Consider the following 23981-nt stretch of genomic DNA (forward strand, 5'->3'; position numbering starts at 1 on the left):
TCTCCACGGAGTTGTCATGCCTCTGAGAATGAAAACGCTTGTAGTCATGTGTTATCGATAGTTGCACGTGACATTGCACAAACACTAATTTGTCGTGCTTGCGGTTTGTTCAATTATAAAACCCCCAGAGGAAATGTGTGGGCGATAGTAGTTTCCAAAACATAGAATTTTAAATAAGGCCAGGCATTTTAAAACTTAGCGTGTTTCCACATACGTTTCGAAATTTATTTGTAGGACCTTTCACAACTGGAACTGGTAAGGTTACACCATCATTGTCGCTTCCTCTCCATAGACTCCCGCTTTCCAGCTTCTTGATCTGCTCTCCTCTCCTCTGTGTTTTCCCCTGATTAATAAAAGTGCAAAACTGCCAAAAAATTGCCCTTGTCGTCGCATTGCCGTAATCCATCATGCTAGCAAATGCATTTCTTACTCTAATTTTCTTAAATCCTGAATTTTACTTACGAAAAAAATCTCGAGTAATTTAACAGCAAGTTAAGAAAACCACGTTTCGTTTCACTGGTGGCAGCCTACTTTTACGTCTACTTCTTACTATCCGTTGTAAGCGCCGACATTGATCGGTCGATTTGTGATCAATTATTCAACGTGGTGACTGTGTCATTCAAAAATTTGAATTTGAGGCTATTTCTGACAAAGAATAGAGAAGGGTGGTTTATTTTCTGACGCGTTTCATGACCGGATGGATCTTGTTTCGCCATGTGTAGGAGACGATTCCACGATCGACATGTGAAAACTGTTGGTCTTGTTGACGCAGAGTAAAGAAAATGAGGTGGAAATATGACAGTAGTTAATAACGTGTACCATTGCAGCTTTTTTTGCAAGAATCTATATTATTCTAGTTAAGAAGTGTTGCATCATCGACTCGGCTAAATGCTCTTGTCTTGCTTTTTTTTAAATTTCTTTTTGTTACTGTGCCTATGGTAATAATTTTTCTCAGTGACTTATTTAGACCATGAAAAGGGCTTAAATAATTCTATTGTGTGGCTCCACTATGTCCGTGTAAGGTCTGGATACCAGTCTTTCCAAGAATTGAAGTACGCCAATGGGTTCTTAAATCATTATTATGTTATGCGCTTTTTAGTTCCTACAGGTATCAATGCACTTTTCATCTGCTCGGCGCCGCAGTGACTCAACCCTTAAGCTGGTTTAGGTGTATTCAGGCCTCACTGACTTCCTCAGCCACGAGTGCATACCCTGAAAACCCAAACAGATGTACGTAAGGAACCTTCTCGAGGCAGTTAAGCTGTTGAGGAGTTCTACTTATAGCAGCAGGTTTGAAAATTGGAAAATTTAATTCATATGCCGTCGAGTCTGGCCACTTAAGCCGCTGGTATTGAGGACTATCTCTCACTGATTAAGAGTTTACTTTTTCACTCAGCCTTATGTGAGATGAAGGGCGGTGATAAAATGATATTTTCCTATATTTGTTGATAATATTTCCTCCATCCTTATCGTTCGCAATGCGCTGTAAAATTTTGATTAGCTTAGTTTGTCAGCTTCTCTAAACTCCCAAGAGACCATAATATTCCTGCCAGTGTACACCGGTATATTTGATTTGTTTGGAGCGCATACTGGCACTGTTTAGCACGACTTTCACGTGCAGAAGGGCGGAATCGTGATTTTAAACTGATAGAATTGGAAACAAAAAGATAACAATCAGTGCAATCGTTGGAGTACAATATTTTCTTCATTTGTGAGGTGGAAGGAAAAAGTTTCGAATTAACAGGAAACTAAGAGAATCTATTAATAAACCAGTCACGTTTTTCAATAGAGATAGAAGCACAGGTCGACCGCGTCTACCAGTAGTATAAAAGTAGTATAGTATTTCGAATGTAACCGGGATTACTTGCTTTCCTACACTCCGCGTGTGACTCAAGAAATGTGCGTGTCTCCACGCACTTGAAGCCATTCAGTCTAAGCTTTTATTGCAGGTAATTTAGTGTTAACAACTGAGTTGAAAACGTAAATTGGCCACCGTAATGAGTAAAAAAGCTGACGTTTCGAGCGTTAGCCCTTACAGCGATGGGGTAACGCTCGAAACGTCAGCTTTTTAACTTTTTACGGTGGACAATTTACGTTTTCAACTCAGTTGTTAAGACTAAATTACCTGCTATACTCTCCCACCGACGCAGCACCACAGTTTCTTTAGAAACTTGCCCCTTTTATTCTCTCATTGGCTCTTTTGGTATTTACTTTGCTCTGATTGGCTGTTGTAATTTCTTTGCTTTTCGCTCTCAAATAAGTACTTTTTGATTAAAACGATGATGCAATTCCCTCATTAAGTAGTATTTCTCAGATTATCGTAATTATGGATTATCAGCCGCTTCGTCTCAGTAAACATTCGACTATACCAGCTCCTCAACACAATACGAAAGACGAGTGTTTTATCACCTGATGCCTTAACCAAGGTATGTTCTCAGACATGACCAGGTTTTCATTATAGGACCATAATGAAGATAAACGACTTGCACAAACGTGATGGTATACTTCGCTCGAAACTGACGATAAAAAAGAAGCTTGTGGAAGGCTAGCTTCGTCTTGCATGAAATTTCCTCTCATGCTTTGTGCAATTTTGCACAACATGAGGCACCACTCTTTTTGACTCTTAGGCTCAGTCCCCGCATCAAGAGGACTCAATATTCTACCTATTTGCAGGAACCCATTTGTCCTGATTTTAGCCTTTTCCAGGCTCTCTTTCAGTAGAGGATGAGAGGTCTAGGATAAGCGAACGAAGAAAGCAGCCTCCGACGAAATAAAAACTGAATCTGGCAAGTGATTTAACATGCAGTAAATACTGGCCGATTTTAACCTGTAACTCTCAGAAGTGATAAACATTAAACTTCTCACTATGAGATCCATACATTATCCAGCAAAGAACTAATGAGAATACCCAAACTTATCAGGTAAAAGTTGTTATCTTGATCTAAAACCAAATTCGCCTAACTTATTTGCCGGGAATTGTGTAAAAGCTAGAGAGGAGAATTAACAATCAGATCTTGGGAGATAAAGGGTTAATGGGACAGGCCGATTTCATCTTCATTTCCCTGTTGTTTTGACTCGAAAAAGTGTCAAGTGAAGCCGTTCAAAAAAACTCGCAGCACGTGTTTTATCGGGTCAAAAACCACTCGGCTACGCCTCGTGGTTTTAAACCCGATAAAACACTCCTGCTCGTTTTTTGAACATTACATAAAATATCGAACAATTAAATCAGATGAACCTCCTGTAGCCACCAAAATCACAATGAAAAGAAAGCTCTTCAGAAGACGGAAAACACAGCGACGTCAATTCTTTGCACGAGTAAGCTTGAGTGGCTTTGTTGACGTAATCAGCCATAACACTAACGTAACGACTCCCCCAAAACAAAATCGGGGTAGAAATAATGACACGGCAATCAAGGGAAATTATGCCGAAATATGACGTAGGAACTTGCGGAGAATGATTAAAAATTACACATTTTATTTAGATTGCTATATTTTTCCCATGTCAATAGAGGGTTGATTCCACCTTTTCTGAGCACCCCTGACATCGACTTTTCCAGATCGATTTTTCCATGACCTTTTCATTCGCTACCTCACGCTCTCCAGCTATTTTCCTGATCTGAAGATTCTCAAATAGTTGACTGCTACATAAATATGCTATGTCCTAGCTTCTCAACATAGAAAGCTTTTGCCTTTTTGGGTAATGTTGTGGTTGCGAAAGTTTCACAGAGAGATAATTGGCATAGTAATCATTCCAAACATAACAAACATTGATAGCAGGGTCGAAACTTGACTTATTTCCATATACTGCAGTTTCGATCTTGACTGAATTTATGAATTTTATCGGGGTACTGTTTTGTCCTCAATTAGTTCTGTTCTGTTTGAATCATCAAGTTATCGTGACATGTTAATATGTCTATGCTACATAGTTCACTAAAGGGGTAAATAATAATAAGCTCAGTGCAGAACAGAAAATCAGGATTAGCTTGTGTTTTCATTCCGGCTGTGAAGCCAGCCGGCCATAAACTAAGGGAAAATGCTTGGAGGTAGTTACACGCAAATAGTTGAAATTTAACGAAGTTTGTTTGTAAAATGACGTGCATATAAAGTGGAATTCTATTTCAGTCCGACCATTGGTTTATTTCAAAACAAAAATATATCAAATTCGACGAGACTAGCACCTTAAGTGAGCTAAAAATACCGAGTTGGTAAAAAAGGTCGAAAAATAAACATAAATATGCATGCTGACGGCTGAAGCTAAAGGTTCTCAATGAAACTGTCAGATTTAGAGAAAGAATAACTGACATACTTTTTAGTGTGTGTAAACAAATAGACGTTTTAACCATTCGCTGGAGTCGTCTCATGTTGAAAAAAAGGATGAAATATCCTACTTGACTTCCCCTCGTAAATTATTCACTAGAAATTCAATTAAATTTTGTCGCAGTTTGAATTCCTCCCAGCTGATGCAAAATCAAGCGTGTTAAGAGGGAATAAAAAATTCAAAGATGTTTATTTTTTTGTTCGATCAGGAAATGAGTGAAAGCGTGTCTTACTACCGCAGGAAGTACACAGTGTATCTTTCTTGGGAAAACTTCAACTAATGCAGATACCAACTTAAAGGAATGAAAAACGAACTGAAACATGTCACCTTTACAGGTGCAGTTGAAGCTTTTAAGTGTTCCGGTGATAAGGATTCTCTTCCGCTTGGAAACGAACAAATGTTATTCATCGTTTTCAAGAGCAACGTGGTAAAGTTGGTCAATATAACGAGTCACAAGACTTGGTTGACGTATTTGCTAAGCGCGCCTATCTTATCATTTTCGCATTTTTGAAACGGTTTCATTCTTCCTCTTGACATGGCGACGATCAATGATCAGAAAAAAAAACTCTGTCTGGGTCTAAAGGAGGCAGTATTGCTAAAGTGCTGTAAAAATTCGTCGTACATTTTAAATTAGAGGGTACAATCTGACAGCAGTTTTATAAGCAATGATCGAGTGAAGATACCCTGGGTGACGCTTTTAGCGATGTTCCCGTTGAAGTTGCGAAATACAAAATTATAATTCAATACCTCGAGTTATGATTCTGAAAGATCCTCACAAGTGACAGGAACACTAGCTAAAAAACGAAATTTTCACAACATACGCGTATTGGATCGAATCTGAAATGACTAGTCGAATATTAACTGCTTCCTTTTATCCCAATGTTTCAGCTGCACAAGGCGTCGCAGAAAAAAAAGGAAAAAGAAGGAAAGAATAAAAGAAGAAAGAAATAACCTTAAGATCGGAAATAAAGTCGCCAATTTTAAACTTAACATCGAGTAAAGGGACTATTTTTGCGAAGGAGGTTGGTTCGACCCCCTCACAACATGTGAATAAGGTGTGACTGGCATATTGCATCATCTTTTTCCCGCGCAATTGATGCGCGTGAGCATGTCTTGATCATCAAAACATTGAGATCGCGCCCATTCATTCATTAGTACACCGACGTTCATCTCAGTCCAGCGTGGCTGGAGTCTCTTTTAGTCAAAAGTTACCAAAGTACGAAGCTATTTTCTATTGTTTAGTGAAACGAACATTTACGAAGAAGTTTAAAACGCTTTGAAGTCGTTGTCGTAAGGATGAGTGTGCAGACCGAAGTTGTCTATGTGGCATACTGTTTAGTTTATATCTTCACTACAGTTCACCCTGGTGAGTTTTGAAATTGAAAGCATTGGAACCACGTGCAGTGGAATTAATTTACAAAGCTAAAACGTTAACGTGTAAGATGATTTTATCAAATATGAAGGTATTCTATTGTAAATTTGGATATTTGTAGTATTTTCTCGCTTGACGTCGTACCGTGGCGTATTTCTTCTCTAATTGATAGCGACAGTCTCTTCGTTTTTTTCCCGTTTTTTCCTGTCAAGCTATTGCTATGTTTTTACCTCCCGAATTTCGTTTTCAAGTCAAAGTTTTCCTCTTCTGAACGTCTTTCTCTTTTTATTTAAAGTACAATTATGATAAATTTATGGCTCTCATTTTGGCGGTATTTCTTCAGTGATGCGTACTACACACCTGGGTTTACGACAGTTCAAGCCCATATTTAAAAAAATCAGACTCTTTTGGATACTTTGAAGTATTGCTTGTATTTTTAAACTACTTGAACTTTTTTTAATCGCACAAAGGTAATTTCTAATTTTGGTAAGTCTTGAAAGTCTGTCACTTCATAGTTGTTTGGAATGCAAATTTTTACTACGTGGTTACTACGTGGGTGATAAGCTTCTGCGTAAGCTTCTTCCATTCATAAGATATTTCATCATTCTTTTCGTAGGAGGTCAATATATTATGTTTTGTGAAAGCCTATGTCGTGTTTCCTCGGCGCCTCAAATATTTACAACGTTATTCGTCGATGTTTCTCGTCTACAATATATTTGTACAAAGGTCGTAATCGAAGTGAGGAAATGAAAGAGATCGTGTGAAATTGTTAGCGCTATGTTCTAATTTGTGTTACTTCTGCTTGAAATGCTTTGTCTTTTGGCGGCAACTTCTTTGAAATTTCTTAAATAGTTCATCAATCATGTGACAAATTTAACCGCGTTGTATTTTTTCCGAAATATCAATTGTTTGCAGTATTGGCGCGAAGGAGCACGAGTTTCTTAGCGTGGGTTTCGATAGCACAGAGATCGATATTCGCTTTGTTCCAGTTTTGTTTCATGTGGCGCTGAAAGGAAAGTGTTCTGTTTAGGTGATTACTTTTTTTATACCTACTTTATCGCTTTCAAGACTCAGACATCAGTACCTTGGTGATTAAGTCAGCTGCCCGTCATATGTTGGGCGCGTGCGATTTATTGCATCAGCTACGGATGACTAGAAAATGTGTCTCAAGCCGGGTCCAAAGTCTTAATCCTGGTTTCGATTTCTTTTCTAGTACTGGTACCAGCGGATTTTTCATTGGACCACTGAAAACCTCTTTTAACAAATCAGATATGATTGGAATGTTTGGTCGTTCTCGAAATTTCATGGGAAGCAGACATGTAAATAGTTAACAGATATTTGGCAGTCTTAAAAGCCAACCATTATGGGGAAGGGTCAACCACGGATTTGAAATTCTAATTAACAGCTGGAAAGAATTCTTTGCTATCAGTCTCAATCTATAAACATTACTGCCATCTTGTCTCATTTTAATTTCATTGGCTGAAAAAGATATGAAGAGATGGCACAACAGAACACTTGGTCATAATTGGATTGTGTCAAGTACAATTGTTCTAATTAAAATGGAAGTGAGGCTATGGGAGAATTTGTCCCCAGGCCTCCTCAGGTCTGCAGTTGATATACTGATAGTAAGGATAATATCCATGCTTGTTCGTCTTGCCATTTTCTTTTACAGGGATATCTAGTCCCACTAGCTCAACCCCATATCAATGCGGATCAGAACAGTTTACCTGTACAAATGAACAATGCATTCCTGCGCACTGGCGATGTGACAGAGATAATGATTGTGGGGACCATTCAGATGAGGATGGTTGTCGTAAGTACATGATAAATTGACAGAGTTATATTACAGAGGCACAAATCTTTTGCCTGAAAGTAGCAAATTTTAATATCAGGAAAATATGCAAGAAATTTGAAGTCCGATGTCAGGGACAACAGTGATCAGTGGCCACCAAATCTTAAGTTTGTAGCCCCTGAGGTTTCAGTTCTCAGACATCAGGTTAGTCTAGTTGTTGAAGTTATTGTTACATTGGTGTCTTATAGCTCCCCAGACATGCCAAGCAAATGAATTCCGCTGCAACAATGGACGATGCATTCCACAATCGTGGTATTGTGATCAAGCAGATGACTGTAAAGATAATTCTGATGAGTTAAATTGTGGTACGTTAACAGCTGAACAATGGTTATTTAACCTTTTAACCCTTAGGTGGGGTTGATTTTGCTAACAATATCAAAAGATATTCTAGAAACTGGTAATGGATAGAGACAAACATATCAGTTAAGTAATGTAATTGAGACCACAACACAGAACACTTTTCTCACGCAACATTTCAGGTCCCATTACCCTAGAAATAATTTGTTTCTCCTTTACCCAGTTCCGTTAATGAAGGAGAAACCTACTCCTTCCAAGGAGAGATTAAAGCAAGTGGTAATTTCTAAACTTCCTCTGACATTTACTTCTTTTAGTTCACTTCACATTGAAACCTATAATTATTCTTAACTTCATTGTATGATAGCCCCCTTGAAAGGTATGGAATATTACAATATTACCCTTAAGGCATGGAAAGTCATATATATTGGTTAAAGAGACTCGGGGAAAATGTTTTTTAATGAGAACTGTTCCACATTTATGTTTAAACCATTGTCTGTTAGTCAAGAGATCTCAAGAGAAAAATAGGCATGGAATTGTTATGGGAAGTAATCAGATTTTGTCGGGTTAAAGAGTAAAATATCCTAGTAACATTTGGTACCTACATAGGAGGTATTCTCAATTGCCTGAAATCCATAAATTGGGAGAATCCATGTATTTTTGTACTATTATTATTATAAATCTAAGCTTTGAGCCAAATATTTTATTTTCTTAGCACAAAATGTAAGCTGTAGTGGCCAAGATTTCAAATGCAATAATGGTATATGCATAAGAAGCAGCTGGAAGTGCGATAGACATGATGACTGTGGTGATAATTCTGATGAGGAGGCATGTGATGGCTCAGGACGGGGTACTTCTAGATTTATTTTGATATTTAAAATAAATTACAACCCAACCTGTAGAAAAACAAAAAACCATATCAAACCTTGGGGAAGGCACTGACTCTTATCCTTGCAAGCACTTGTACTATATGATTTTCTCTCTGTGGCCTTTTAATTGCTTTTTGGTTCACAACACAATATTGTCTTACTAAAATTTCACATGGAAGACTGATGATTTCCATTTCTGAAGTCCATTTATCCTGCAAAGAGGAAAAAAGTGTAAACATGTCTACACAGGGGGAAGATATCGTTTTTAAGAGCAACAACACTAAACAGATAATTTTATGGTTAATGATAACTTCTTTACATTGAAAAATAAAGAAATTTGCAAATCATACAAGTAGGCATTATAAAAACCATGTATACTAAATTTACCTCTTGTTAGTTCAGATCTAAGGCTAATGAGAAGTATTGATTTAATTATCCAAGCACTGAAAGTATTAAACTAAGTATAAGCATGCTTATGGTTTAAGTATTGAGGGTGTAACTAATATTTTAGATTATCTTCTAATTAATGGAAGAACTATTGTTTGAAAAAATATGAATTCTCCACATAAGGATTTGTATCTTGTACCTTTTGATTTAACTTTCTGATGCCTAATCAATGAGTCTAGTATACCTCTTGGTGGCAAGTTATGAACAGAAACAGGTTCATATTAGACAATTATCCTGTATAATGGTAAGGATTAAATGTAAAAAGTTTTGTTTACATATAGGCTATGCAAGCATATTCCAAGTCCCAGATCAACTTCCTCCCTATCTCTATCCCTGCTTTGTTTTTTTGTTTTCTTTTTTTAGTCCAACTCTCAGTCTTCTCAAGTTTTATTCTTAAGCATTAAGTGCATGGCTAATTCAAATTAATTTGTGATTGCTTACACTTTTCAGCACAAGAAAGTTGTGCAAGTGGTACATTTTCATGCAGCAACGGCCAATGTGTGCCTTGGTCATATGTTTGTGATGGTGATGATGATTGTGGCGATGGCTCCGATGAAGAACCTCGCCACTGTGGTAAGAAATAGTTTGTTGACCCTTAAGATTCATTTGAAAGAAGGATGTGATTTCTTTTGTCACAAGTGTGGAACAAAGATAACATCTTCCCCTGCAACTTAAACCCCAGGACTTTGGCAGTACTCCCAATGGCCATTTTCTTGGTGGAGTTCTCTTTTAGTGATGAGCATCAGAGAGTGAAATTCAAAGGTCTGGGGCTTGATTCCTTGTGGGGGACTCGAAGGAAACCTTTATTATGTGTTTAGTTACCTGTTTAAGTACACTCTAATTTTCTTTCTTTTAGATGCTAAAACATGCAGTGCAAACCAGTTTACTTGTCAAAATCAGCAATGTATTCCCCTACGTTGGAAATGTGATGGTGATTCTGATTGCAGTGATGCCTCAGATGAAAATGGATGTCGCAGGGTACAAGTTTGTTCACAAAACAGGTTTCGCTGCAGTGATGGAACCTGCATCCGTGGTCACTGGAAATGTGATGGCGAAAATGATTGTCATGATGGATCAGATGAGATTGGATGTTGTGAGTACAGAAATAGTTCATGAATGAGAGGGCATGAAAGATGTTTGTTTTACCATGATTAAGTGAGATCTATCAGTGATTAGCTAGGATAAGGGAAAAGAAGACTTCAGTGAAGACTTGAAATAAAGTTACATTTGTCAAGTTGTGCATATTTTGTTGTTTCAGCTTCTTCTGTTAACTGTACTGGTGATCAGTTTTTGTGCAATGATGGAAGTAAATGCATTCCAAATACTAAAAAGTGTGATGGATTATTGAACTGTGAGGATGGGTCAGATGAAAGTACTAGTTTCTGTGGTTAGTTTTAGAACTGTTTGCACCAGATATTACTGTTAAGTAGCCAGAATGACTTTTAAGATCCTCGGTAAAACTGGTTTGAGAAATGGTGTTAACCTCATGTGTACTGGGGCAAGTAGTTTTTTTTCTTTTTGAGTGCAGTTATGTACATTGTAAAGAAAGTGAATGTTCCCAATTCACCCCCCAAGGTGTTCTGGTTATTATACCTAGGAGAAAAAGTACTCCTAAAAATAGCATAGAATGAAGATTATTCTTCATATAATCTTTATTACAAGAAAATTACCATATTCCATAGCTTTTTGTTTTTTCCCTTCTAAATTAATGTTTTGCCTTCATATACAATCTATATTGCCCTACATAATGAAAGTAAATGATCTGGGTTACCAACTAAAGAATTAATGGATTGAATGCTTTTTTTGTTATCTAGCGGTTAACTGTACTGCTGATCAATTCAAGTGTGGAAGCACATCAAAGTGTGTTGAAAAATCCAAAGTCTGTGATCGAAATAAAGATTGTCCTGATGGGGAGGATGAGCAGCAAAACTGCGGTATGTTACATGTAGTGGTCTGTGTGCCCATAAAAATGCAGGCCACTGGAAACAAGTATTTTTGTGGAAATTTTTTCCACATTGAAAAATGATATTTAGTAGATTGTGCCAGTGAGTTCTTTTACAGAATTGTGATAAAGTTTGTTTTAATTTAATTTTTTTATGTACTTCTGTTTAGATATCAATGAGTGTATGGATCACAATGGCCACTGTCAACAAATATGTAATGATCTGAGGATTGGCTTTGAATGCTCCTGTCATTCAGGCTATGTAATTGCTGAAAACAAGAAAAATTGTGATGGTACATTTTTTTTCATTTTTCATTTGATTTGATGTCAGCTTTTCTACAAGTCATGCAGATATTGTCAAGTCTAATGAAACTCTCATCAATTTCCCATTGTTGACCTGGTCTATTCAGATCGCATGTAAAATTCTTCAGCTCTTTAATTGTTTCTATTTCTAGAAACAATTTTATTGAGTTGATAACATAGAAATTACTACCAGTTAAGATATACCATCAAAGTCCAAACCATTAAAGCTGCATAATGAAACATCAAAGCAGGAATTTGATCAAATAGTACATACAGGAAAGAGATAACCAGGCTGAGTCAAGTTAATTGTGGCAAACCACACCTCATAGTTAGAAAATAACATGAGATAGAATTATGATATCTTCAGTTTTCTGGGTCAACCAATTATTACAATTTTGAAATAAGTTTTAACTTCTTTTTGACATGGCTGGTTGGACATCAGCAGATTCAACTGTGTGAGGTTTTTTGTTTTTTTTTTTGTTTGTTTCAGATATTGATGAATGTAAAGTGTACGGAATGTGTAGTCAAGATTGTCAAAACACCAAGGGAAGCTACAAGTGTTTATGTAAAGCAGGTTATCAATTGGAGCCTGATAAGAAAACGTGTAAAGCAAAAGGTAATTTTTTTACTTGTGATTTTCCTCTGTGTTCTGATGAACAGTAATTGTTTATGGGACTATGGAGTATTTATGGGTCTAAAAAATGTTTATATTAAGTTTTCTTGTTGTCATATTTCTTGTCGTTGTTGGCTGGGCTCTTCAGCCCACCCACAAATGTGTCTGTTTTGAATATTGAAGAAAAGACTTAGGAGTAAAAAGAATGCTCTTTTGGCATTTTTAATGGTTAAATCATTGTGTTCCTGTTCATGCACACAGATAATACACCATACCTGCTCTATTCCACACAATTTGGTATTCACAAGATGGCTCTGGATAGGACCTCCAATGCATTCAGTATAGTTGTGAAAAATCAGAAAGGCATTGTTGCTATTGACTATGACTACTATGACAACTATGTGTACTGGACAGATGTCAGAGATGAGAGGATTTGTCGTGCTCAAATTCCCACCCATGGAGGAGATGCAGGTATGATAGTGATGAGATTCTCTAGTACCTACATGTATCTGTCATAAGAATATTACAGATTGTGTGTTTTAGTAAAGATATTCCAATTACTTGATGGGTAACAGAAAAAGAAACTCTCAAGTCAAAACTTTGCAATCAGGGAAGTGTAAGAGAATTTAATCACCATTTGTCTCTTTCTGTTGTTAACTATCATTTTCCTTGGTTTCACAAGCTTTACCCTTATACTGATTTATTTCTTTTACTTCAGCTGATTGTGAGGTTTTGATACAAAACAGTACTAACACTCCAGATGGAATTGCTATTGACTGGGTTGGCAAAAAAATGTACTGGACAGATGGGCACTTCAACAGAATTGAGGTGGCAGAACTTGATGGTTCTCACAGACTGACACTTTTTGACTCTGAACTAGATGAGCCAAGAGCCATTGTTGTGGACCCTCTCTTAAGGTGTGTTAATTATTGCTTTGAAATATTATATAATCATTAGATCTAATGATATTAAGTGTTCAATCAATTATATTGAGACTCTGAATTAGGTTACTTTGTGAATGGGCAACTAAGCTCAACATTAACATTCCTGAGAATGCTCGAGGTGACACTCAGAAGGGACAGTGGGAGGATTTGTAGAGCTTATAGTTTCTGTAAATGGAAGGTTTTAGCCAAGCTGTTTTTTAGAGGATAAAATTGAAAGGATGTAAAGTTATTCTTTCAAACTTTTTGTGGAAAAACATTGAGGATCCAGGAAAGGTTATAAATAGTGCTTGGATCTCATTTGATAAGAATGTTGAGAAAAATTAATAAGTTTCAACCTGTTAGGGAAATCCTTGTCATGCAATCCTCAATAATACTGAGAGATACTGCATGGTGAGATCCAAAATTGTGCTTGTACAATTAGTTGCATGCATGGTTATGCACACAGAAAGAGATCAACATGTTAAAACAATTTTGCATTTTAATGAAACCAGTGTAATTTCTGAAACATAAGCAGCCTTGGACTGTAGACTGTTAGCCAACCGTCAAGGAGTGTTTGTTGCAGTGTATGAGCTCCCTGTTAACCTTTAACCCCAAGAGTGACTAGCATCTAATTTCTCTGTACAATAGCACCCTTGAATCAAACCTTAAGATTAAGAGAATTGAGGAATTGACATCAACTAAAGCAGCTCTTGATTCTTAAACAAATTCTCTTTGTTAGCACCTTGGGAAATATATGGTGAATAGTCTGAAGAATATGGATACTGATGTAAGGGGGGTAAAGGGTTAGTTTTCTGTTAATTTGTAGATATCTCTACTGGACTGACTGGGGGGACAACCCAAAGATTGAAAAGGCAGCTATGGATGGAGACCCAAATACAAGACAAGTCATTGTTTCTGAAGGGTTAGCTTGGCCAAATGGACTTGCAATTGATTACTCCCTGGAAAGAATCTACTGGGCTGATGCAAGGTAATATTTTTCTTCTAAAGGTTACACAGTTAAGGCATTATATCAATGGTGTAAAATCTCTAAGTTGTGGGAGCAGTAATATTAACTATTGAATACTGACCACCACTCTTAATTGCAATTGGCTTCGTCTGCAATTTAGGAACTTTGGTCATTGGTTAGACCATCATGGTTATCAAATGAAGGATATCTAACATTTCTTGCTGTCCATTTTAATGGTGAAACTTATATTTTGGATCAGACGTTAGGTGTTCAGAGTTTCATTTTAGATCTCTTTTTGGGTAAAGCAGGGCCCAGAGCAGAGTGATTTTGGTACAACTTTCAAAATACTACAAAGATTTATCAAAACTGTTTGTTTTGTCACAAGCATGGGACAAAAAATCCCTAACTTCCCTACAAGGAAGCAATTTTGATTTGGAAACAATTTTTTATTTTCAGACTGAAGAAGATAGAATCTAGTAGGTATGATGGCTCCGACCGTCGTCTCATTGCTAGCATTGTGCCGCATCATCCATTTGGGCTGGGTGTGTTTGAGAACCAGTTGTACTATACAGATTGGTACAAGAATGACAAGGGAATTAAAAAGCTAAACAAATTCAGTGGGTCTAATCAAAAGATCAAGGATACGCTGTGGTCTCATATGGATATCAAAGTGTTTCATCCTCTCCGTCAGCCTAATGGTAATAATGTAAATACTATTGGTTGTATAATCTTTTCATAAGGGGAAGCAGGAAACTCCCAATGAAACTAAATGGGTGTACTGATCAGAAAATTCTAATCCAAAAGGAGAAGGGATTGGCCCACATACACTTAAATTACAGAAGGAAATGAGGAACAAATGGTTGAGTTATCTTATCAACCAAAATTGGCATAATAGCCCTGGTTTTGCTGCTTTGCTTTTTCTTTGTGCACAACATCAAAGTGAGTGCACAACATCAAAGTGAGTGCACAACATCAAAGGGAAAAGTGAGTGCTCCTTCTACAGGAACATGGCATAGGAAATTTCACTACCATGTCTGCTTATTACACATTGGGTGATCATGGGCTTACTTTGAGATGAATGATAAATGTCATTTTGTGGTGTTTCTTCAGATACTAATCCCTGTAAGGTTGATAATGGAGGATGCAGTCACCTCTGCCTGTTGGCAGCTGTTCACCCCAAAAGTCGTACATGCCGATGTCCTGATGGAATGAATATTTCTGCTAATGGCACAACATGCACTGGAAAGGAAGCCCCGTGGCAGCCAGCCCCTACAACTGCCTCTTCTACACATGAACCAACAACAGCCACCCAAGGTACTAAAACCACACAGAAAGCAACTTCAGCTAGTACCAAATCACAATTGCCTGTAACCACAAAGAAAATGGTAAAACCATCAACAAGATCTAATAATGTTGTGTTAAAACCCTCCAAGTCCCCTTCTATAAATGCTACAGATACATCCAATGCCCCAACTTCGTCTACTACAAAGATTCCTGTAATTACCACAAAGGGATCAGTTGTGGCTTTTCAGAGGAAAGGTAAGGGTTTTTAATCATAAATACTAACTCTGTGTTCTGTTTGATTCAATTGGTTAACAAATTATGGCATATGTGTATAAAATGTTCCAACAGAAGAAAAGATGAATATGCCAGCAATCTCCAAAATCCAGGTTAAGAGGTGATTAGAGTATTGAAACAATCTACGCCAATGTTGAGCTTAGTTTTATGTGATTCATTTGGTGGATTGTGGCTAAGTGAGTGACATGGGCAAATTAATTTTTTTTTAATAGTTGTGTTCCCCCTCCAACCCTTGTTTGGATGCAAGTATCAATATGATATTCCCCCTTGCACCCTTAAGTCAAAACTGCTAATCAGACTCATATCCAGCTCAGGATTTGCATTCAGTTTAATTCTGTATTACTGAAATACCCTTGTTAGGAAGCACCTATAGCAACAGAAACCATCTTGAAACATTCTCAGTGAGAGCAATGAGAGGTCGCTGTTTTCAAGCGTACTTAAAATAATCGGCATAAAACTTATCCTCGCAATTTCAAAACATACAGGTGATGAATTTACACACACATTGGCTAAAGGGTGTTATCTTATATCTGTAATCACCAATTTCTTTTAATGATTTTCCAGGGAAAATTATCCTCTTATATCACCAATTTCTTTATAGGACTTTCCAGAGAAAGTTATCTTATATCACTAATTTCTTTTAATGACTTTCTAGGGAAAGTTATTTTATATTACCAATTTTTTTTAATGACGTTCCAAGGAAAGTTATCTCATATCAATAATTTCTTTTAATGACTTTCCAGGGAAAGTTAACTACTTACATCATTAACTTCTTTTAATGACTTTCCAGGGAAAGTTATCTACTTATATCGCAAATTTCTTTTAACGAATTTCCAGGGAAATTTATCGGAGAAGTCCACTAGGGAGAACAACCTAGTGGTGAATTCAAGACACTGACTGCTCGTTTATTTTTAATTTTTAGATCTATTGATGATTAGGCAATTAATTTTGAATATAACTGTAATTTTCAGGCGATACAGCAGAAGCTCTCTCTGGTGGTGTCATAGCTGGCATAGCTGGCATTGTAATTTGCTTGGTAATCATCCTTGTCGTTTTGGCCATCTGGTATGCGAGGAGCCGCTCTAATAACTACCGTGGAAAAAGTATCAGCTACTACAAAGACATGTCTTCCAAACCTCTGGAAGAAGATTTTGATGACGATGATGAGAGATGTAAAGTGTTTGATGACAGGGGATCGCGTGAAAGGGTTGAATTTGCCTGAAGTTTGTAGAATTTACTGTTATGTTGCACTACTAAGTATTTTTTGAGTGCTAAGTTAGATTGAGTGAGATCCTTTTGAACTCAAGGTTCTCATTTAATGTTTACTTCTTTTTGGTGTGTATGCGAGCCTTTGTGTCTTTTAGAACCTTGCCTTTGTGGCGAGACTGATATATTTAAGTGGGTTTGTTGTGCAGCGCACACAGTACGCTAAAAAAGGAAGGCCCATGTGTGATATCTCCAATAATTTAAGCCATTAATCATCCCCTTAAAGAACTTATTTTGATAATAGATGTTTAGTATGCTACTTTTAATCGTAACTGCCATATTTTCCAAATAGATTGTTGTATATTTTAAGATAAACAACTGAAAATTTGTAAACAATTATGAAGTATTTCTTTCATCATCAAAATATAGTGGTGAAGAGGTAAGTTGAGAAACACGAGTATTTATTTAAATACATTTTGATCATCATGTTAACTGTGATGATCATTTTTATATTAATGTTGATTAATGTATATGACTAACATCGTAATATGTGTCTTCAACCACCGTTAAACTAAAATTAATAGTCGTGAAAACCTTGCGATTAATAAACCTCAAGTCTTCTTGACCTTACAGGAAAAGAAATGGATCGAAACTAGAGTGGCTTATTAGATGCCAAGAAAAAAAAAAAAACGAAACAAATTGATGACGTGTTTGCCACAAGTCTCGATTATGGCTTTAGGCATACAAGAGAACAATAAGTTATAGACTCATCGACTACTCACCGAAATTTGATAGATATCAAAAAACGAAATACAATCAGTACCAACCACCCCTCGTTTGGAATGATAAAAGGGTGAAGTTAAGGAGAAAGAGAGAGTATTATGTGTTACAAATAGTGGAAGGGTGCTACAGTCGCTAGCTTTCTATCAAGAGTTCCAATTTCAACTGGGATTTAATTTTTCGAACTCAGGTCGTGGCGGGAACTCCACCTTAGTGCTTTGACATCCTGATTCCGGTCAAAGTAAAAAAAAACGAAATTACAAGTTACAAATTTAACAGAAGGAGAAATGTTTGTCATACCTGGAGAAATTTTCTGGATTGGAATGTGAACTAGTTCTTTATACCTTTTATAAACTGCAGGCACCGGTTTAAACCCTAGTCAACTGAGATACTCGGTGGTTTTCTTACTTGCAAAGGGCATAGAAAAATGTCAAATGTGGTCGTGATATCAAAAAGGCTACAAAATTACTCATTTGCCATTGGCCGCACGAGAAATGCTCGGTAGTGCCCAATATCTTGCACAGCTAGCTTGTCAAACCGAGCATTCTACTTGACTTGAAAATATCAAGAGTCAAGCTAATTATTTTAAATAGTGTAAATACATAGATAACATGATCTACAATATTACTGGTAGAGCCTAAGATGAAATATATTTAATTAGGTATAACTGGTGATTGTTGCGTCAGTAAGAGAAGTACATTTAAGAAAAGTTATTCCTAGACATTGTATACATCTTCTTATGGCAGAGTTCTTATATTCTCTTTCTCCCCCCCCCCCCCCCCCCCAAGAATAACTGGTCCAAAAAAAAATTGATTAATTAGTTTGATAGCTTTTGTAACGGGAAGCTAGGCTGGTCCCCGTTCCTGTCCTATTTTTGTACTCTTGATTAATTTTGTTGAATGCTGTGCAGGACACAGCGTGTAACTGGTAAATCGCTCAGCATCTTTATTTTTATTATTTGTTTCGCCGAATGAATTAAACTCTGGTGAAATTAAACTTATTTTAGCTTGGCGGAACCAGATGATAGAGTAAAATTTGGTTGTTAAAAATATTTATGTAAGAAAAAAATATTAAAGGTGATAAAAGTCTCAAACTACGTAAAAGGGTCTATGCAGAAAAACAATTAGCCTTTTAGGCGTCCAGATCAGCAGAAGAGCTCGCAAAAATGACGGCAGAACCTCAAAGGTTTTGCCACCTACTCACGTCGCAGTTTCACTGCTCCAAAACTTCCTCGAAGCAGCCAGCTACGCACGTCTTAAACAAGAATGAATAACTTGGCTGTAATATTTTGTGCGGTATGGTTGTAAGGGAAGAACTCCGTAAGAAGATGTGTTCAAAGCAGTTTCTTTTGTTTAAGTTATTTAGCTGTTGATGTTATTGTTAATCATTTCAAAGTTTGAGTCTTAAATGACAAAACGTACTGTGATAGAGAATTCACTTATTTTCTGACAAATACTTCACAGGGTGGCAATCAAAAAGCGAGAAACTCGCACAAACATTACGAAAGAAAAAAACATTGCAAGTCATTGTAATGTGTTACTTCTGCTGCATTGTTAACTTATAACAAGAAATTGGTTATAACAGAATTTCATATTGAAAATCAAAAGTATTTCAATAGTGTAATTTTCGTTTCACCTTAAGAACCAGATGAATTAATGTTATTTTCGTATATTAGCAGTTTTTCTTTACCCGTGTATCATATCCTAGAGCTACATACTTTAGAACTGAATAGCAGTGGTATTAAGTGTTATTATCTCCTTGTAATTAAAATTGATTAAATAATACGAGCCCAATTAGAGATATATTAAATAGTTTGAAGTTAAGTTATAAATAACCAGCTTTGTATATACTTGCATAAATAAAAGAAACCTGTGCTTTAAATACGATAGTGGGTCTTGCTGCGTGTTACAATCCCTAAAGACATAGACTGGACCTTGTCTATTCTGGTTCAAGTCTATAATTTAGGTATCTGGGATCAGGTTTTGGGATGTTGTATTCTGACGATACTCTAACATCAATTCTTAGCGGATATTAGACGTCAGGGCTCCTCACCCATATTCGGTTCGTTGTACTACCCAAATGGGGGTTTCTAGATCCGCCTCTTAAATACGCCGCGGGTTTTTACTGGGGTACCTGTGGTAGCCCAGTCATAAAATGCCTTGTTTTTTTGTCGTCATTTTTTTTTTTCCTCCGCCACAAAATAGGAAAATTGCGCAATAATATCCTCAAGACCATGACAACTAACTGTGATCTAATGAGGTGTTCACATGCTGATCACGCGTGTTATCTTGATGATGATTGACGTTATCATGCACGGACAGGGCCGGGTCACATGACGAATAACGAGATTTTTGATTATAAAACTCTTTTGTCAGTCGTTATGTATTCCAACGTGTTTGGATTACGATTACCTGGAGCATTAAGGCGCGGCCAATCCACACTAAAAGACGTTATTGAGTGGTAATTCTGGAACGGATTGAGTCGCGAACGCTTGAAAGCCATGAAAACCCTGAATGCCTTGTATGCCTTGTATGCCTTGTATGCCTCGTATGCCTTGTATGCCTTGTATGCCAATGTCGTAGTTGAAAAACGTGCACTTGTTGTAAAGAGCAAAATCTGAAATCTGAAACCAAACTGCATATACTCTATGCAGTCTATTGAACAACACTACTACCGTGAGACTGAAGAACAAAACTCTAATGGATGCAAACTGCTTGTGAAGAAAGACGCCATGTTGGATTCACCACAGGCGGCCCAAGCTCCAGCTGTGAGATGATCATCTTACGCAATAACGGTCATGGCGGAATTATAAGAGTTTGTATGGGAATATTTACGACCGCTCTAAGGAATAAAAAAATACGTCAAATTCTCAAAAAAAATACCTCACCTCGCTTCCACAGCGTAAAGCTTGTTATCTGACCGCTTACTTTGATGAAAAGAGCCCATTTGAGCGAGTTGTTATTTCGAGGTTTTCAACGTACATAAGAAAAGCTTTTCTTAGATTCACTTAATGCCAGGGAACGTAGCTACGATAACAGTGCGAATGGTACTAATCTCACGATCAGAAAGGTGAATCTTATGTTTGTTTTCATTGTAGTTGTATGGATATTCTTTTTTAATAAATACATGATCCAAAATCCTGTGTTTTTTGTGTATAATGTTATTATGTCAAGTATTGTTTACGAAATTGTCTTGTCACAGGCGGCCCAAGCTCACGCCTCGAGAAAAAGCCAACCATAAATTCATGAACGCGTCACGCGTTGTGTGACTCGGTGTTAAGTATTTAAAACGAGAAGAACCGTAGAAAATTTGAACACGTTATAAGGAATAGTATAGGGAACGAAAAATGGTCGATTTACAACGATAAATATTTCAAAATATTAACATTATTCTCGTAAAATCAATAAAACTTACTCATACCCTGTGTATCCGTTGTAGTTTCTGGCGATTTCTGCCGTTTTAAGCTTGCTTTACCATCACTGTTATTCAGGTCATCTACTTTTATTACGTTGGTAAAATCTGTACAGACATCACACCAACCAACTCGCGTGCAAAGTAAGAAGACTATATTTAAAGCTTGAAATTTTATTACGATCGATTTTCATCAAGATATGGGCCAGGAATTTACCACAATAGTGCAAATAATCGTGAAGGCTGATCGCGGAAAAAGCGATTGCGTGACGCTCGGTAAGCTGTAAGATGACGTTATTATATACCAGACGTAAAAACTCTTCAGATGCTCAGTCTGCATTTTGTACCCACTCTGCAGTCTGCAGTCTATATTTTGTACCCGGTCTGCAGTCTGCTGTCTACATTTTGTACTAACAGGTATCCGTGGCACCAATACAGTTTATTTTTGGTTACATTTATTCGCACAACACACATAATCTACCACAAAATACCTGTGTGTAAGGTGATTAGACATTTTCGTTCTTTTCCGAGTTAATACTCTTCTTTCCTTTTGTAATAATGTAGACCACTTACAATGTTTCAAGTAATCCACCCTACAAAAAAAAACTCTTGCATGCATAGCATGCCTATGTTTTGAAATAGGTGCCATTGGCCAGACTTGAGCTCACTATTTCAGTATACTAGTCCGACACCCGTGGTATCACTACACTTGATTCCAAGGATCCAATACCATCCAGGTATCCCAGTTACCCTGCTCACAGGGTCTAGTTAATCCAGTTATACAGCTACAGCCGTTGAGTACTACTCAAGATTCTTGAAGATTTAGGGACAGCATTTCCTAAGGAAAAAAAAAACAAGTAACGGTTTATTTACTTAACAAAGGGAGAAGCCTTGGCTGTGCTCTGTTCTGTTGTAAACCACACAGGAAGCGGCCAGAGCACGAAAGAAGTGTAGGGACAAACGCGAGACGTTGTCGAGTGCTTCCCCCACTTCTTGAGGTTTAACCACTATCTGAGTTTTGACTCTGAAACAGCCTCACGTGTAACAGTAACAATGAGCCTCCGTAACACTAGACCACCCTTAACACTAGACTGGCTCCCAAATCTTTTGCTCTGTCAGAGTCTCGCACGAATAGATGACTTTTCAGCATCAAAGTCCTAGGTCCTAAAACTTGGAAATCCATCAAACAGTTATTCCAGGAGCGCCTTTGATATGAAATGATGGATAGCCAACGAGGCCCGTAGGGCCGAGATGAGATGATTATAGGCAACTCGTACCGGATAAGCGCGAATGGAATAATTGCATTATTAAAAATGCCCTAAAATACAGATAAATCATTCAAACTCTTTTTCAAGAACCAACGGAATGTTACAGTGTACGAAAACGCTTCCGGTTTAAGTCGTCCTCGTGCACGCGCATGGTGTAATGGCTCGCAACCTATGATTGCAATCATGATGGCTGAGCCAATGAAACTTATGAATTGCATTATCCAATGATCCACTTTTTAAGAATGATGAATATCTCATGTCAAGTATTCTCCATCTATTCTAAAAGAAAGTGATGACCTCTATTAACATGTATTAATTAGTTCCATCTACTAATTTTGATCTCCAACAAGTTTCATCCAGTAGTCATTAGTAATGCTTCTATGAGTATTTGTGTGAGTGCGTGTGCTTTAAGCACGCGCGTGTATATATCTTGGTGTGAGAAAGGGTATATAAGAATGCATGTGCCTCACCGGCCTTGTTATTTCATTGTAGAAAAAGCAAACTTACCTCACTAGTATGATTGTTCCTTTGTCTCGTATGTGTCTCGGAGTTCGAACAAGAGATACATCGAACTCAAGTCATTGGCTAAAGTTAATAAAAAATCCTTGCTACTGTAAATATTAGGGGGCTTCTTCACAGTTTGTCGATGGAGACATACTACGAAACTATTTTGCTTGTTTCCTTAAAAATGACACCGAATAAATTTCTATTTATTTCTGAACCAACTGTTTTAACTTTTTTTTTGCGCATAAAGTTGCTGTGACGCCACCACATTCTCTTTAGAAAAACCTGTCGATTATGTTTTGCTTAGAATACTGAAAAACTGAGATGAGGATCCTTGAATTCCGGTTTTTATGCACCGGATAGGATGAGACTTGACTTTCTTCCTTGAGAAAGGATTATATAGAGGGCAAAGCAGGTGAACTAAACCCGAGCTAAACTGATTTACATTGCGTAAATTCACTATGATTATTGTTCACAAGCTCAGCCGATACCCCGTCCTGATTCAGTCGTTAACTACAAACAAGGGTTTATGTATCTAAACATGTGGGGAATTATTTAATCATTCTAATGCTTTTTAACCTAGGATAGAATGGTCATTTTAGGAATGAAGCTTCAAGTCGGAGCACATCAGTAAACTGCGCTAGAAAGCATTATTTGCTAAATCCCTGTCAATGGACGCGAAATATACTGTGTAAACTATGCATTGGCCGAAATTTGAATTGATGACAGTGACAAAATTGAACATCATTTACACAGATTCCATCTGCAAATTTTCGTAAAGGGTGTTAAAGGATAGAAACGTGATGTGTGAATAGTGCAGACAGGCAAGGTAAGGTGAGATTTGAAGTTTTTTCCTTTTAAATTCATGAGGCGTAAAACTCTGTTTACAATACACTTGAGGTGTTAATTACTTTAAAATTTGCGCGTGAAACGGGGTCAGGAGCTCCCCTCGGTTAACCTCATGGTAGCGGAATTCTATCTCAAGAGTTTAAACTTCTTAGGGTATAGCACACTTTGAATGCCATATATGCTTACTGCCTGAGGCTGAGTATAAACTGATTTTATTGTTCTTATCATTTTGTAACTGAATATGGAAATATCTCTCAAATTTAGCAATCCATCTTTTAACTCAGAGACTGACCAGGAGAAACTTTTTTTCAATTAGTAAGATATGCATTTGGGACCGGTTTCAGGGGAAAAACAGGGATTTATCATACGATCGTAGGATTGTGTTGCGAACGCATCAATAAATTCTCAAATTTTAATACACAACCAGTGGTTTCTGAAAAACATAGAAATGAGTTAAATAGCATTAATTAACTATGATGACCAACA

The 23981-nt window shown here is 37.1% G+C and overlaps 1 protein-coding gene and 3 long non-coding RNA genes across 5 annotated transcripts; 3 read left to right on the plus strand and 1 right to left on the minus strand.

Moving 5' to 3' along the window:
- The first annotated feature begins 659 nt into the window (after window positions 1-659).
- On the plus strand, window positions 660-1789 carry LOC149049708 (uncharacterized). The gene is made up of 2 exons (XR_016183280.1): window positions 660-787; window positions 1100-1789. It is a non-coding gene; the product is annotated as an uncharacterized LOC149049708 (long non-coding RNA).
- LOC149049709 (uncharacterized) lies at window positions 892-6855 on the minus strand. Its single transcript, XR_016183281.1, has 2 exons — window positions 6743-6855; window positions 892-1212 (listed from the first exon to the last, which is right to left on the minus strand). It is a non-coding gene; the product is annotated as an uncharacterized LOC149049709 (long non-coding RNA).
- On the plus strand, window positions 2291-2880 carry LOC113675791 (uncharacterized). The gene is made up of 2 exons (XR_003446645.2): window positions 2291-2426; window positions 2674-2880. It is a non-coding gene; the product is annotated as an uncharacterized LOC113675791 (long non-coding RNA).
- Window positions 4458-19344, plus strand: LOC113675793 (uncharacterized). 2 transcript variants are annotated; one of them, XM_089195046.1, is made up of 17 exons: window positions 4458-4652; window positions 5206-5683; window positions 7362-7502; window positions 7730-7846; window positions 8551-8685; window positions 9602-9724; window positions 10008-10244; window positions 10410-10538; window positions 10966-11085; window positions 11264-11386; window positions 11887-12012; window positions 12271-12480; window positions 12728-12926; window positions 13759-13920; window positions 14356-14597; window positions 15010-15438; window positions 16449-19344. In XM_089195046.1, exons 2-17 carry the CDS (start codon window positions 5614-5616, stop codon window positions 16697-16699), a joined length of 2814 nt encoding a protein of 937 aa, XP_089051172.1. In that variant the 5' UTR covers window positions 4458-4652; window positions 5206-5613; the 3' UTR covers window positions 16700-19344. The 2 variants fall into 2 exon arrangements, with proteins under 2 accessions (XP_089051172.1, XP_089051173.1); XM_089195047.1 differs by lacking the exon at window positions 10410-10538.
- The last annotated feature ends 4637 nt before the right edge of the window (window positions 19345-23981 follow it).

Source organism: Pocillopora damicornis, chromosome 2, assembly GCF_964200805.1.
Source record: "Pocillopora damicornis chromosome 2, jaPocDami1.2, whole genome shotgun sequence".
NCBI classification, from domain to species: Eukaryota; Metazoa; Cnidaria; class Anthozoa; order Scleractinia; family Pocilloporidae; genus Pocillopora; species Pocillopora damicornis.